Source organism: Balaenoptera borealis (genome assembly GCF_965194805.1).
Source record: "Balaenoptera borealis genome assembly, chromosome: 3".
Lineage (NCBI taxonomy): Eukaryota > Metazoa > Chordata > Mammalia > Artiodactyla > Balaenopteridae > Balaenoptera > Balaenoptera borealis.
This window is the reverse complement of record NC_138866.1, coordinates 67,088,776-67,105,831: the sequence shown is the minus strand read 5'-3', so window position 1 is coordinate 67,105,831 and position 17,056 is coordinate 67,088,776. Positions and strand designations below refer to the sequence as shown.

The 17,056-nt window shown below is 35.4% G+C and overlaps 1 protein-coding gene across 6 annotated transcripts in view; it reads left to right on the top strand.

Annotated features, from left to right (window-relative positions):
• Positions 1–2,210: 2,210 nt before the first annotated feature.
• Positions 2,211–17,056, top strand: part of SCFD1 (sec1 family domain containing 1) — a 138,724-nt gene continuing 123,878 nt past the window's right edge. For 5 of the 6 annotated variants that reach the window (XR_014242311.1, XR_014242312.1, XR_014242313.1 and 2 more), the window contains exons 1-4: positions 2,211–2,344; positions 5,318–5,388; positions 13,886–13,974; positions 16,878–16,968. Coding sequence is in view for 2 of the 6 variants with exons in the window: in XM_082384117.1 (XP_082240243.1) it covers positions 2,287–2,344; positions 5,318–5,388; positions 13,886–13,974; positions 16,878–16,968 (309 nt within the window). In the remaining 4 variants the exon portion in view is untranslated. The remainder of the gene's footprint in view (positions 2,345–5,317; positions 5,389–13,885; positions 13,975–16,877; positions 16,969–17,056) is intronic. The other variant, XR_014242310.1, reaches the window with a different exon arrangement.

The following is a 17,056-nucleotide window of genomic DNA, read 5'->3' as shown; positions in this document are numbered from 1 at the left end:
TGATAGTTTATGTCAGCCTAGTTTCCCTTTTTTTAAAAGACTTCAGATACAACAAAAAAAATGACACTTATAATGAAGTTTTCTAAATAAATGTGTTTCTGCTACTAAATGTGAAGTGCTTATATAAACTAAATCAAGTAACTTGTTAGGATTTAACAAGGTTAAGATTCTGACAATACTGTGTAGATAATAGATCCTTTCCCCATTTGAGAGATCCTGCAAGCAGTTATTGGCTGACACCTAGGAACCTCTCTTGAATGAGCTGTCCTGAGGTATTCTCTGTTAAAACTATCCCCTGATGTAAAATAATAGTTTGCCAGAATAATTATATTATTTTAGCCAAAAATCTGGATAGGTAGAGTCAGTTAAATGGCTAAAAAAATTAGGTTAACTAACACTCTAACAGCCATAGTTTAATCCTTTCCTTATTCTAATAACACATTACAAATACCTTACTCAGTCTTAGCATTACAGGGACTGTTTGTTTACTGCCACTGTTCTGTGGGACATATATTTCCTGTACATTTGTTTGCCCACACTATGTGCACTCCTTGGTCAGGACAGTTTTTATCATTTCAAATGTATATACTGTACACAAATGTTAAACATGCCTTAGTGTTCTATGTCATATGAGTCATATATTTTGGGAGGTCTATGCTGGAGCTCTGAAATGGTTAGATAGATTTGCATTTGAAAGTAGAAGTAACCAAATGAACAAGATTGGGCTCTCCGATGTTGACAGTGGGAAAGCCTGTTTATTTTATATTCCATGAAGACAAAAAATTAAGTAGAACTTTCCCATAGGGCAGGAACTGTCATCTCTGTTTAAATGCAACACACCTAGTTCATTGGTGATTCCACTTTTTTTTATTCCACATATAGGAAGCAGTAAAAAATCAGCTATAAGATGAGTATGGTCTGAGGATCTAATATATAACGTGACTGTAGTTAACTGTACTGTATAATTGAAATATGCTAAGAGAGTAGAATGCAAAAGTTTTCACCAAAAAATAAATATATATATATATGTGTGTGTGAGATGATAGATGTGGTAAATAACTAAGTGGGGGGAATTCTTTCACAATGTATACATATATATCATATCATCACAATGTACCTTTCAGATATGTTGCCAGATTTATCAATTATACCCTCAAAAAAGGTGAAAAAAATTTACAGAAGGAAAAAAAAAGAATGTAGGTCCAGTTCTAGGGTGTTCCCTAATGGCATTAAGAATGAGATCACCTGTCTTTAAGTTTCATAAAAATAAACTTTTGTGTTTTGTTTAAAAAATTTGCTCTTTATGTAATTGTTGGGGTAACTTAATTTCTCATAAATTCAAAAAGTTAAGTTTTCAGACCAGTTTTTGAGGCACAGGGTCTATAATTTCATTTCAGAATTTGGTGAAGCTTCAGAATGAACATATTCAATAACTAATGCAATATCCTAAGTGAACTCTGTTGACCATATGGGAAATGAGTTGTGTCCATTTTTGACATCCAGTAAAAAAATCTATGGATTAAATTAGAAATCATTAATATTGGATACATTTTGTCATCACATGGCTTTGTGTACATTAAGACACCTGCACTATCCACTTACACCCTCTGCCAAAGTAATGTTTTGTGATTTTGCAGTTACTAAAAGGAGGAAAATACGAACTGCCATTTTGCGCCTTCCTGGCTTCTGTGTCCATGCAGGCAAAACAACCCCATGCAGCTAGACCATTATGCCTAACAGATGAGATTAAGAAACCTGCCTGATTAGAGCAATGCTCCGAAGCCGCCTGTTTCCCAGAAAAGGAGCAAACGGGAGACCCCTCCTGCTGCACTGGGGAAACAGAAGGGAGCTAGCATTTAAGTGCCAATTTTGTTCCAGGAGCTTCATTTACTTTAGTCCTGTGATCCTTAAGCTCCTAGATTATTATCACCACAAGAGATCTGTAGACGACCAAACTAACAGTTCAGTACTTAGGTCCTTAGCACTACAACACGCTCCTGCCCTAAGAGCTCACTTTAAAGCAGCTACCCTTTGAGCAGCTGTGGCTTGATTAGACAGGATAAAAATTCCTACTATTCCGCCGCTGGAAAGTAAACACTGCCAGGTGTTCGGGTATTATTCCCACGTTGGGTCTCTAAGTTTTGTGGAGAGAGCTGAGAGTATGGGAGGGTCACCCTGGAGGAGGCGGGGTTCGGCCTTCTATGGTCCCGCCCCTCCGATCTTTGCTTCCGGGGCGGTCGGGGAGGCCACGTCAACATCGGGCTCTGCTCTCAAGCCGGGCAGTGTATGGTGGGAGTCAAGATGGCGGCGGCCGCAGCAGCCAGTATCCGAGAGAGACAAACAGGTACCGACTTATTCCCGTCTCTTCCCTGCGGTTTTGTGCTTGCCGTGAGGACATATTCCTCCTCTTGTCGCCCTCACTTGGTCGCGGTGCGTGCAGTTCGGAGACGGACCTCCAATAGTTTAATCCCGTTCACAGACCATCGAGAGCCCTTCCCCTTTTGAGTTTTTAGGGAAGAGATGCCATTAGCTTGAGAACTCGGCTCTCAGATGTGGTGCCGGAGAGGGGGCTTCAGGGGTGAGCGGGTTGCTGCGGTCCTGCTCTTGTCTCTTTCCTACTGGGCCTCAAAAGGCCATGGCGACCAGATCTGGCACCTGGCATTTCCCACCCCGTGTTGCCACTTATGAGGTCTTCAGGTTTGTTTCTGCGCGTGGTTAAGTTCTCTCCCATTTTAATGTTGAGAGTTTCATTTTCCGGCACTTACACCACAGTTAAAAATTTAGATGCTCTTTTCAGAGCAGATTACATTCTGCCATTTCTCTCCTGTGGACCAGTCTTTGGGGGTACCTGAAGAGAAACGCCTTGTGATAAAGATTTCCGTCTTCAGCATGCTGGAATGGGATATAAGAATGGCAAAACGCATGAATTAATACCTTTCCCATTTTAATTATTTGGCAAATTAGTGTTTTTAAACTACGCATTATTAGTTTCATGTTTAGCAGAGCATGGTTATATAGCTTCCATTTATACCGTGAAGTATAGTTTTTAAAAATACATATTCTTTCCCTTGAGCTTTGATATTTTTTCCACCTTAGATAATTTTAGTTTTGCCTTATTTTTTGGAAACTTCTGATGGCAACTTGGTTTATACCTGTTAGCTAATTGTCTTGAAAGCTGGCAAACTGTTAATTCTGAGAAGCTAATAGAGATAAGCCATTAAGAATTTGCATATTTGGAAGTTCTGTCTCTTTTAATTATGTTCTTTTGCATATAAATCGGAATAGGAATATAACTGGTTACAATTAATATGACCTACAGAAAGGATTTTGGCTGTACTTGATTCCTTCCTTTGGAATTCAAAGAAAAATTAATGATAGACTTCAATCTACTAACGACACACAGTGCATAATGAGTTGTGTTCTGCATTTCCCCAATAGATAATGTAGTGTAAGCTATCAGATGAAGTCAGGTGTAACTTAAATATATGAAAGTCCAAATAAAATTTGGGAAATAACTGCCATTCATTACATCTGTGTAAACAAATAGAAGCCCCACTTGTCTTTGCACTATGGTTCTGACAGCTTAATGAACCTCAATGAATTAGGTCATACTACATATTAAAATAAAAAATAACATGTTAAGGGAGACTCTGTACCAATATAAGGGAGCTTTTTGAAAAATGAAGTTTGGGTGGTAGTAATTTTTATATGCAGAAACTTTGTAGAATGTTAAAGTCTAGTAGTATAATATGGATTTCTGCAGAAATAAACTTCATTGTAGCAAGATTTCACATCATTACTACATAGGTTATGCCAGGTTTATCAAATTAGTACTCCAGTTGAGTTCTGTCTTACTTTGGGAGAAAGGTAAACTATGTTCTATAGTAGGACAAGTAAACATTTCCCTGATGCCTATTGAGAATGTTTTGGGAAATAAATCACAATTGAGTCTTAGACCATGTACTTTATTAACAAATCCATTGTGTCAAAATCCCTGTTAACAAGTTAGCCAAGGCTCAGAAATGGGGAAATTCACCAAGATGGAGCTGAGAAGGCAAGCGTGGGAATACCTGCTGATAGGGGCTTCTTTCAGTTACCGAAGCTCTGGAGAACACCATGTACCTGGAACTCATATGTACCACAGGCTGTGATTCTTCCTAGGTGTCCTCTGTGAACTATTGTCACATCTGTGAGCTTCTGAAGTAGGTCTAAATTATGGGCGATGTATATTATTGGCTGGACATTAGGTACTAACATTTTACCAATAAATCACCTCTGTATCTCTACACATATATAAATATATCACTGAAGTGCAATCTCTTATTATTTTAACCTGCTTCAGGAAATAAGCATTGAATAGAAGTTTTTCTAGTGAGTGAATATGCTATAAATTGATACGCAGGTGATTTGAGTATTATAATCTTCTCTGGTAGGTGTTTAGCTTGTAGATTATTCTGTATTACTTAATAAAACCTAATCCAAATGCTTTTTAAAAATCAACCAAGTAGATTTTAGGGTTACCAATCATTTAAACATTTAATCAGATAACTACTACCCTCCCTTGAATATTTGGCCGTCTCAACTTCACATAAAAGTGTATCAAGATTTTTATTTCCCTTAGAAAATATTTGAGTCTGCTGTAACACATGAACAGATGAGCAGTAAAAACCACAAAATACTGTAAGACATAGAGTGTAACTGCTATGATTATAGAATTGTATATTTTTTAAGCAGGAGTTATCAGTTACCTACCACATCTATAGGAAAGTCTCACTAGTGAATCTGACAGGATAAATTGGCCGTAGAATGCACTCCAGGATAACTAAAAAATAGATCTGCTGTATTTAGGTTTTAAACCATTTAAATATGAACCAATTAAATATATCATAGAGGATTTTGGGTTTTAGAAAAACTTATCTTAATCTATGCTTTCAGCCACACAGTAAATAGACAACAGCACCAGTTATCTATCGAGGCCACTGCAAGGTCGTGATTGACAATTTCTTTTTGCATCTATATAAAATGTAGTGTAGTATCATCAGGAGACATGGAAAAGACTTCTTCCTGAACATTTTTCACATTTTAATCTGGGCAAAGACGCTTAAATTAGAAAATCTCCCAGACAACATCCCTTTAGTTGTTGATGAAACTGTCTTACAAAGTCTGATCCTACTTCTACATATGCATTAATATTGATTAATCAGTTTTACTAGAGTGATTTGTGCATTTTGTTTTGAGGTAATAAGTAATAAGTGTGGTGGAAAAATGAAATCCTAAAAACATTGGTAATATTTAATAAGACTGTTTTCATTTCCAGTGGCTTTGAAGCGTATGTTGAATTTTAATGTGCCTCATATTAAAAACAGCACTGGAGAACCAGTATGGAAGGTAAGAGACTTTATGTTAATGGGGATTATTTTCTTTCTCTCAGCCCTTATTGGTGGTGATTGGAGGGAATTTCTTGTTAATACTGAACAGTAGCACATTTTAGTTGTAATGCCTGAATATTTTACTTTTACTTAGCATGGCTTATTAATGTGAATCTTTTTTTTTAAAACTGAAGTATAGTTGATGTACAATATTGTGTTCATTTCAGGTGTACAGCAAAGTGATTCAGTTATACATATAGAATTTTTTCAGATTATTTTCCATTATAGGTTATTACAAGATATTGAATGTATTTCCCTATGTTATACAGTAAATGCTTGTTGTGTATCTATTTTACATACAGTAGTTTGTATCTGTTAATCCGTACTCCTGATTTATCCCTCCCCCCCTTCCCTTTCCCATTTGGTAACCATTAGTTTGTTTTCTATGTCTGTGAGTCTGTTTCTCTTTTTTATATAGATTCATTTCTATTATTTTTTAGATTCCACATATAAGTGATATCATATAATATTTGTCTTTCTCTCTCTGACTTACTTCACTTAGTGTGATATTCTCTAGGTCCATCCATCTTGCTGCAAATAGCATTATTTCATTCTTTTTTATGACTGACTAATATTTCATTGTATACATATACCACATCCTCTTTTTGTTTTTCCTAGTATTGGGAAAATTTTTATTTTATTTTTGAATTTAATTTTATTTATTTGTTTTTTATACAGCAGGTTCTTATTAGTTCTTTATTATATATATATTAGTGTATATATGTCAATCCCAATCTCCCAATTCATCCCGCCACCACCACCACCTCCCTCCCCACCTCGCTATCCCCCCTTGATGTCCATACGTTGGTTCTCTACATCTGTGTCTCTATTTCTGCCTTGCAAACCAGTTCATCGGTGCCATTCTTCTAGATTCCATATATATGCGTTAATATACGGTATTTGTTTTTCCCTTTCAGTCTTACTTCACTCTCTATGACACTCTCTAGGTCCATCCACGTCTCTACAAATGACCCAATTTCGTTCCTTTTTATGGCTGATTAATATTCCATTGTATGTACGTACCACATCTGCTTTATCCATTCTTCTGTCGATGGGCATTTAGGTTGCTTCCATGACCTGGGTATTGTAAATAGTGCTGCAATGAACATTGGGGTACATGACTCTTTTTGAATTATGGTTTTCTCTGGGTATATGCCCAGTAGTGGGATTGCTGGGTCATATGGTAATTCCGCTTTTAGTTTTTTAAGGCTGTCCTCCATAGGGGCTGTATCAGTTTACATTCCCACCAACAGTGCAATAGGGTTCCCTTTTCTCCACACCCTCTCCAGCATTTGCTGTTTGTAGATTTTCTGATGATGCCCTTTCTAACCAGTGTGAGGTGATACCTCATTGTAGTTTTGATTTCCATTTCTCTAATAATTAGTGATGTTGTGCAGCTTTTCATGTGCCTGTGGCCATCTGTATGTCTTCTTTGGAGAATTGTCTATTTAGGTCTTCTGCCCAGTTTTTGATTGGGTTTTTTTTTTTTTTTTATATTGAGCTGCATGAGCTGTTTATATAGTTTGGAGATTAATCCTTTGTCCATTGATTCATTTGCAAATATTTTCTCCCATTCTGAGGGCTGTCTTTTTGTCTTATTTATAGTTTCCTTTGCTGTGCAAAAGCTTTTAAGTTTCATTAGGTCCCATTTGTTTATTTTTGGTTTTATTTCCATTACTCTAGGAGGTGGGTCAAAAAGATTTTGCTGTGATTTATGTCAGAGAGTGTTCTTCGTATGTTTTCCTCTAAGAGTTTTATGGTGTCCAGTCTTACATTTAGGTCTTTAATCCATTTTGAGTTTATTTTTGTATATGGTGTTAGGGAGTGTTCTAATTTCATTTTACATGTAGCTGTCCAGTTTTCCCAGCACCACTTATTGACGAGACTGTCTTTTCTCCACTGTATATTCTTGCCTCTTTTATCACAGCTTAGTTGACCATAGGTGCGTGGGTTTATTTCTGGGCTTTTTATCCTATTCCATTGATCTATATTTCTGTTTTTGTGCCAGTACCGTACTGTCCTGATGACTGTAGCTATGTGGTATAGTCTGAAGTCAGGGAGCCTGATTCCTCCAGCTCCGTTTTTTTCCTTCAAGGCTGCGTTGGCTATTCAGGGTCTTTTGTGTCTCCATATAAATTTTAACATTTTTTCTTCTAGTTCTGTAAAAAATGCCATTGGTAATTTGATAGGGATTGCATTGAATCTGTAGATTGCTTTGGGTAGTATAGTCATTTTCACAATGTTGATTCTTCCAATCCAAGAACATGGTATATCTGTCCATCTGTTTCTGTCATCTTTGATTTCTTTCATCAGTGTCTTATAGTTTTCTGAGTACAGGTCTTTTAGGTAGGTTTATTCCTAGCTATTTTATTCTTTTTGTTGCAGTGGTGAATGGGATTGTTTCCTTAATTTCTCTTTCTGATCTTTTGTTGTTAGTGTATAGTAATGCAAGAGATTTCTGTGCATTAATTTTGTATCCTACAACTTTACCGGATTCATTGATTAGCTCTATTAGTTTTCTCGTGGCATCTTTAGGATTATCTATGTGTAGTATCATGTCATCTGCAAACAGTGACAGTTTTACTTTTTCTTTTCCAATTTGTATTCCTTTTATTTCTTTTTCTTCTCTGATTGCCGTGGCTAGGACTTCCAAAACTATGTTGAATAATGGTGGCAAGAATAGACATCCTTGTCTATTTCCTGATCTTAGAGGACATGCTTTCAGTTTTTCATCATTGAGAATGATGTTTGCTGTGGGTTTGTCACATATGGCTTCTATTATGTTGAGGTAGGTTCCCTCTATGCCCACTTTCTGGAGAGTTTTTATCAGAAATGGGTGTTGATTTTTGTCAAAAGCTTTTTCTGCATCTGTTGAGAGAATCACATGGTTTTTATTCTTCAATTTGTTAATATGGTGTATCACATTGATTGATTTGCGTATGTTGAAGAATCCTTGCATCCCTGGGCTAAATCCCACTTGATCATGGTGTATGATCCTTTTAATGTGTTGTTGGATTCTGTTTGCTAGTATTTTCTTGAGGATTTTTGCGTCTAAATTCATCAGTGATATTGGTCTGTAATTTTCTTTTTTTGTGGTATCTTTGTCTGGTTTTGATATCAGGGTGATGATGACCTCGTAGAATGAGTTTGGGAGTGTTCCTTCCTCTGCAGTTTTTTGGAAGAGTTTGAGAAGGATAGGTGTTAGCTCTTCTCTAAATGTTTGACAGAATTCCCCTGTGACCATCTGGTCCTGGACTTCTGTTTGTTGGAAGATTTTTAATCACAGTTTCAATTTCATTACTTGTGATTGGTCTGTTCATATTTTCTATTTCTTCCTGCTTTGGTCTTGGTAGGTTATACCTTTGTAAGAATTTGTCCATTTCTTTCAGGTTGTCCATTTTATTGGCATAGAGTTCCTTGTAGCAGTCTCTTACGATGCTTTGTATTTCTGCGGTGTCCGTTGTAACTTCTCCTTTTTCATTTCTAATTTTATTTATTTGAGTCCTGTCCCTCTTTTTCTTGATGAGTCTGGCTAAAGGTTTATCAATTTTGTTTATCTTCTCAAAGAACCAGCTTTTAATTTTATTGATCTTTGATATTGTTTTCTTTGTTTCTATTCCATTTATTTCTGCTTTGATCTTTATGATTTCTTTCCTTCTACTAACTTCGGGTTTTGTTTGTTTTTCTTTCTCTAGTTCCTTTAGGTGTAAGGTTAGATTGTTTATTTGAGATTTTTCTTGTTCCTTGAGGTAGGATTGTATTGCCATAAACTTCCCTCTTAGAACTGCTCTTGCTACATCCCATAGACTTTGGATCGTTGTGTTTTTGTTGTCATTTGTCTCTAGGTATATTTTGATTTCCTCTTTGATTTCTTCAGTGATATCTTGGTTATTTAGTAATGTATTGTTTAGCCTCCATGTGTTTGTGATTTTTACGGGGTTTTTTCCCTGTAATTTATTTCCAATCTCATAGTGTTGTGGTCAGAAAAGTTGCTTGATATGATTTCAATTTTCTTAAATTTACCAAGGCTTGATTTATGACCCAAGATGTGATGTATCCTGGAGAATGTTCCGTGTGCACTTGAGAAGAAAGTGTAATCTGCTGTTTTTGGATGGAATGTCCTACAAATATCAATTAAGTCTATGTGGTCTATTGTGTTATTTAAAACTTGTGTTTCCTTATTAATTTTCTGTCTGGATGATCCGTTCATTGGTGTAGGTGAGGTGTTAAAGTCCCCCATTATTATTGTGTCACTGTTTATTTCCTCTTTTATAGCTGTTAGCATTTGCCTTATGTATTGAGGTGCTCCTATGTTGTGTGCATATGTATTTATAATTGTTATATCTTCTTCTTGGATTGATCCCTTGATCGTTATGTAGTGTCCTTCCTTGTCTCTTGTAACATTCTCTATTTTAAAGTCTATTTTATCTGATATTAGAATTGCTACTCCAGCTTTCTTTTCATTTCCATTTGCATGGAATATTGTTTTCAATCCCCTCACTTTCAGTCTATATGTGTCCCTAGGTCTGAAGTGGGTCTCTTGTAGATAGCATACATATGGGTCTTGTTTTTGTATTCAGCAAACCTGTGTCTTTTGGTTGGAGTATTTAATCCATTCACATTTAAGGTAATTATTGATATGTATGTTCCTATGACCATTTTCTTAATTGTTTTGGGTTGTTTTTGTAGGTCCTTTTCTTCTCTTGTGTTTCCCACTCAGAGAAGTTCCTTTAGCATTTGTTTTAGAGCTGGTTTTGCAGTGCTGAATTCTCTTATCTTTTGCTTGTCTGTAAAGCTTTTGATTTCTCCTTCGAATCTGAATGAGATCCCTGCTGGGTAGAGTAATCTTGATTGTAGGTTCTTCCCTTTCATCACTTTAAATATATTGTGCCACTCCCTTCTGGCTTGTAGAGTTTCTGCTGAGAAATCAGCTGTTAACCTTTTGGGAATTCCCTTTTATGTTATTTGTCGTTTTTCCCTTGTTGCTTTCAATAATTTTTCTTTGTCTTTAATTTTTGCCAATTTGATTACTATGTGTCTCGGCATGTTTCTCCTTGGGTTTATCCTGCCTGGGACTCTCTGTGTTTCCTAGACTTGGGTGGCTATTTCCTTTCCCATGTTAGGGAATTTTTTGACTATAATCTCTTCAAATATTTTCTCGGGTCCTTTCTCTCTCTCTTCTCCTTCTGGCACCCCTATAATGTGAATGTTGTTGTGTTTAATGTTTTTCCAGAGGTCTCAGGCTGTCTTCATTTCTTTTCATTCTTTTTTCTTAATTTTGTTCTGCAGCAGTGTATTCCACCATTCTTTCAGGTCACTTATCCATTCTTCTACCTCAGTTATTCTGCTATTGATTCCTTCTAGTGTATTTTTCATTTCAGTTATCATATTGTTCATCTCTGTTTGTTTGTTCTTTAATACTTCTAGGTCTTTGTTAAACATTTTTTGCATCTTCTTGATCTTTGCCTCCATTCTTTTTCCGAGGTCCTGGATCATCTTCACTATCATGATTCTGAATTCTTTTTCTGGCAGGTTGCCTATCTCCACTTCATTTATTGTTTTTCTGGGGTTTTATCTTGTTCCTTCATCTGGTACATAGCCTTCTGCCTTTTTATTTTGTCTGTCTTTCTGTGAATGTGGTTTTTGTTCCACAGGCTGCAGGATTGTGGTTCTTCTTGTTTCTCCTCATACCACATCCTCTTAAACCAGTCATCTGTTTATGGGCCCTTGGGTTGTTTCCACATCTTGGCTATTGTAAATAGTGCTGCTATGAACATTGGGGTACATATATCTTTTCAAATTAGAGTTTTCATTTTTTCCAGATATATACCCAGGAGTGGGAATCCTGGATCATATTGTAGCTCTATTTTTAGTTTTTTAAGGAACCTCTGTACTGTTTTCCATAGTGGCTGTACCAGTTTACATTACCACCAGCAGTGTATGAGGGTTCCCTTTTCTCCACACTCTCTCCAGCATTTATTTGTCGACTTTATGATGATAGCCATTCTGACCAATGTGAGGCGATACCTCATTGTGGGTTTGATTTGCATTTTTCTAATGATTAGTGGTGTTGAGCATCTTTTCATGTGCCTGTTTGCCATCTGTATGTCTTCTTTGGAGAGATGTCTATTTAGATCTTCTGCCCATTTTTTGATTGAATTGTTGGTTTTTTTGATATTGAGTTGTATGAGCTGTTAGTATATTTTGGATATTAACCCACTGTTGGCCGCATTACTTGCAAATATTTTCTCTCATAACATTTTTCACAGAACTAGAACAAATAATCCTAAAATTTATATGGAACCAAAAGACCCAGGATTGCCAAAGCAATCCTGAGAAAAAAGAACAAAGCTGGAGGCATAACCCTCCCAGACTTCAGACAATACTACAAAGTTACAGTAGTCCAACAGCATGGTATTGGCACAAAAACAGACAAATAGATCAATGGATCAGAATAGAGAGCCCAGAAAGAGACCCACACACCTACGGTCAATCTATGACAAAGGAGGCAAGAACATACAATGGAGAAAAGACAGTGTCTTCAACAAGTGATGGACAGGTATATGTAAATCAGTGAAATTAGAACATTCCCTCATACCACATACAAAAATAAGTTCAAAATGGTTTAAAGACCTAAATGTCAGACATGACACCATAAAACTCCTAGAAGAGAATATAGGCAAAACATTCTCTGACATAAATCATAGCAGTATTTTCTTATCAATCTCCCAAGGCAAAGGAAATAAAAGCAAAAATAAACAAATGGGACCTAATCAAACTTAAAAGCTTTTGCACAGCTAAGGAAACCATCAACAAAATGAAAAGACAACCTGCAGAATGGGAGGAAATGTAAATCCTTTTTGATAAATATTTTATGGAATGACACAGGCAATGATAATAATATTCATCTAGAGAATCCAGCTGATTTCTTAGGTGGGGCCTCACTGATAGGTCTTTATTCCAGTTGAAGTTTTGTTCCTTAGCTTTACAAATCCAGAATTTTGATCTTGCAAGCTTTCTTAAGGTTACTCAGACTTAGGGATACTGGTCCATTTTAATCAACTAATGAGAGAGTGATCTGTAAACCAGAATGCATTTTATTAATTTATGATATATAAAACTGTCAGTAAAAATGTTAATTGGACCAGAAAGCAATCTATAATCTTTTTCCTTTGAGAAATGCTGGAGAATCTTTTAAAATTCCTATTCTTTGAGCTCCTTCATTCTAAACTTCATGATCACTGTTTCTTTTTCTTCAAAGAGATTATAATACAGTTGATTAGGTCTAAACTTGTTAGATTATAGTCAGTTTATACTTCTCTCTTTGTAAGAATCAACAACAGATCAACTTGGTTACAGTTTGGGGTGTTTTGAAAACTCTCATGAGTCTTGCTAAGTCCTTTGGATTAACTCTAAAGGTGATTAAAGTCATCTGAAAAATGATTTATAATTTAAGCTTTAGCGTGTCCCCTCATTTTCCTCTTCCTTCCTGTTTATTTGTAGTCATCTTCTTATTGCCCTTTGCGTAAACTATACTTGTTTATTCTTTCTAGTGCCTATGTTCAGCATTTGAATTAAATAACTTGAGAATTTCTGGGGTATAGATTTGTGTCAGATTCTTTCCCTACCCATCACTTCTCTATCACAAGATTAATAATACAGATATATTGAGGTGTAAGGAAGGAAGATTTTTGAAGGATATAACATCCAGCCTTTTGTAACTGGAGCAGGAAGATTTTTAGCTTTTCTATCCTTTGTTTGAATGCTGGCATTCAAACAAACCATGTTTTTGTATGACAGTATGTTTCATCCTCTCATTAGCAATTTCTTACTCCATTAAGAATTATTGATTTAGTAGTGGAAAACACCTATTAGTTGAAGGGTCTCTTTTATTTGCCTAAACTCTAAAACTAATTCTGAGTTAGAAGACCCAGTTGGAATACTTACTACTCATTAGAGGTGTCAGTTTTAACACTTTCAGAATGTGAGGAAATGCATGAGATACTTAAATTACTAAATTTTCTTTACAGTCTTGGAACTTGTTAAGCGTTAGTTTTGAAAGTGACTAATTTTTACTTCTCTTTTTAGAAAGGATATATGTGAATGGGATAGGGGAGTGTAAGTGAGTCTGCTGTATGTTCCAAGTCCTTTATTATAAACTAAGATGAAGATTTTATAGTCTCTGGTATGTTTTTTAACTTAGAAAAAGTATTTTATAAGAAAAAATTTATATTATAATAATTTATTTTAGCCCAAGTAATAATGCTTTTAAGAATGGATTACTAGATGAATGGACATTTTGGTAAATAATTATGGAAAATATTAAATTGAGGTAAGTATAAGAATTCAGTATATTAAAATAAAATGTACTTGAACATAATCTTAATATTGGGTTCTCTGTTGACTGTTCACTGATAATAATGTTTAAAAAAACGCATGACTTTTGTTTCTGCTAGGTGCTCATTTATGACAGATTTGGCCAAGATATCATCTCTCCTCTGCTATCTGTGAAGGAGCTGAGAGACATGGGAATCACTCTGCATCTGTGAGTTTTAACGTGTTTCTAGTAATGGCATTTGTTTTCAAATACATTGTTTTGTTTTCTTTTGTTTTAATAAATGTATTTATATCTTATTTATTTTTGGCTGCATTGGGTCTTTGTTGCTGCACACGGGCTTTCTCTAGTTGTGGCGAGCGGGGACTACTCTTTGTTGCAGTGCACGGGCTTCTTACTGCGTTGGCTTCTCTTGTTGCAAAGCACAGGCTCTAGGCACATGGCCTTCAGTAGTTGTGGCCTGTGGGCTCTAGAGCGCAGGCTCAGTAGTTGTGATGCACGGACTTAGTTGCTCTGAGGCATGTGGGATCTTCCCGGACCAGGGCTTGAACCCATGTCCCCTGCATTGGCAGGCGGATTCTTAAGTATTACACCACCAAGGAAGTCCCTCAAATACATTTTTAAAAATGTCTTTAGCCACCCTGAAATCAAATTACTAAGGGACATTTATCAAGAAAATAGTATTAGGTTATAGTACTTGCATATAGAGAACATTTTTTCCATTATCTTGTTTTATTTAACCCTTTATTTCTGAAGTTAAAAATAATCCTCAGTCTGAGAATTTGAAATTTCATAATTTAAATTTTCTCTCTTGTGTCTTTTCCTACAGACTGGTTTACTCTCTTATGTAAAGGAAAATAACTGGTTGTTTCAAGGTCTCTTTCAGCTCTGAAAATTTTTTATTTCTTTAATTCAAATACACTTTTTAAAAAGAGGAATACCTAAATTAGTATATCATTAATATGAAAAATTTAAGTAACTAGGAAGTAATGACTTAATCACCATAGGGAACTATCTATGTTGTCTTCTTAACTACTAAATTTATTTGATTATATTCCTTATGGTACGTCTCATAAATAAAACAAATTGCATTACTTTGTAGACTTGGCCTAATAGAACAATAGAGCATTTAAAGAGGGGCTGTATACATGAATAGGTACTAATACTTTTATGTACTGAAGGAGTCCAGTTTTACGGTGTTCTAACTTAGCTGCATTTTGTTCTTTTATGACGTTATAATCAGTTTTCAGTCTGTGATATTTTAATATATTGAATTATAGTCTGCTCTTTTATTGGGAATGTGGTTTTAGATTTCCAGTGAGTAACGTATCAGAATCTTGTTAAATTCTTCAATTCTTCAATTTTATATTGAATATTTGTTTTAAATTAATAGAATATTGCATTAATTCTAAAATATACTTTTTACTTTTTAATTTAATATTTCTGAAATTAAGGTCTACTTAATAATGCCATGACATAGTTTAATTGGCAGCATTTTCTGCCTGTTTTAATAATATGTTTTAAAATTGATAGCACCTTAGGTTTGATGAAACGTGGTATTTGGCAGGTTCTTCCTCTCATTTTTATGTCAGACTTAAACTACACATTTGTTGGTGGTGACATGTTAATGCTTATGACCTAAACTGGAGTTAAGCTTGATGCCATCCTTGAAAATGATGGTTTATTATAAGCATTGGTTACTATTGCTACCTTACTATTTAACTCCTTTATTTTATTTTACTAATAAAAAGACTAAAGTTTGTAGAGTTCGAGTGATTGTCCCATGATTGTACAGGTAATTAATAGCAGAGTCGTGGCCAGATTGCTTGACCACTGTTTCTGGGCTGTTTGTCTACTGAACCATAGTGACTCAGAAACAGTGACTAATAACAGTGAGGCCTCAGAACTTCCTTAAGGAGTGACAAGATATTCTGCCAGTTTGAGAGTTGTGCATTCTTGCTGCCCACCTGTTGCTATTGCCATCAGAGCATGAAAGGATTACACAGCTACTCTGGTAAATTCCTGTGCACCTTGCCTCTGACTATTCTTCCTTTTTTGCTGGAGAATACTTCATCAGTTACTTTATATTCTGCAAGCTGGTTTAGGCTGATTTGTAGGAAACAATAATTACAGTTTCCAGAACATGAATTGGTGGTTGTAGCCCTTTAGGTAGTTGGACAGCCAGTGTAAGAAGACAACAAACAATGGCTGCCAGCACATTATAATCCTTCTGGTGTTAGCAGCAGCCAAACAGAGGGAAAAAAGTTATCAAATGCAGGCTCACTGGCAGCATGTGCCTCTTTGACTCTCTCCTTTATAAGGATGACTGAAATAATTGTATATATAGAAGGATGTATGTAGATTGTGTATGGAATATTGCGTATAGAAGGATGACTAGAATATTGTAGAAATAGAACATTTCTCATATTTCCTGATATAAGCATGGTGAAATCTTACAGTGGAGAATAAAGATATTTTCTCAGTTGATATTGGGATATTTGAATGAATATACTTCCTGAACTGTAAAAGAGAAAACTATCAAGTGGTACAATCTATAAGATGCTTAGCCGATCTCTTATGCATTCTCTTACGAAGCAACAAGTAGAACAATATAGATTGTCTTAAAGTTTTAAGGAAGCATTCGTATACCTTTCATTTAAAAAATATATTTGATTTTATTTATGGTTAAATTTTTTCATTGCTTCTAAAGATAGTTCCAGCTTTCTGTTTTCCCTCTCAGAGAACTGTACTTTCCTCCCTCTTACCTCCCCCCACCATATTTCTATGAAAAATGGGAATAAAATTGATTTTGAATGTGCTTTAGTTCTCATTCAAGGAGAATATTGGTAGAAGAGACTGACCATAAGAGGTATTAGAAATAAGGTGATTGGAATACAAGAAATGAAGACTGAGATTAGGATCTTACTAATAAATAATATTAACATTGATATAAGGAGAAAGCTGGGTTAAATAATTAATTGCATCAAGAGCTTTTAGAGTACTGGTCACTGTCCTTGAACTGGTGAACTAGTTTGAGAAATACTGTAAAATTTTTAGCTATCTTTTTAGATAAGTGACTAAGAAAAAAGTTTTATATTCTTTATGTGTCCTAGGCTTTTGCACTCTGATCGAGATCCTATTCCAGATGTTCCTGCAGTGTACTTCGTAATGCCAACTGAAGAAAATATTGACAGAATGTGTCAGGTAATATGAGTTCTTATTTTCCTTATTCTTGAAGGTGGAAACAGATTTTTTTTTCAAAAAAAAAAATCTTAGATATCCAGTGCGAAAA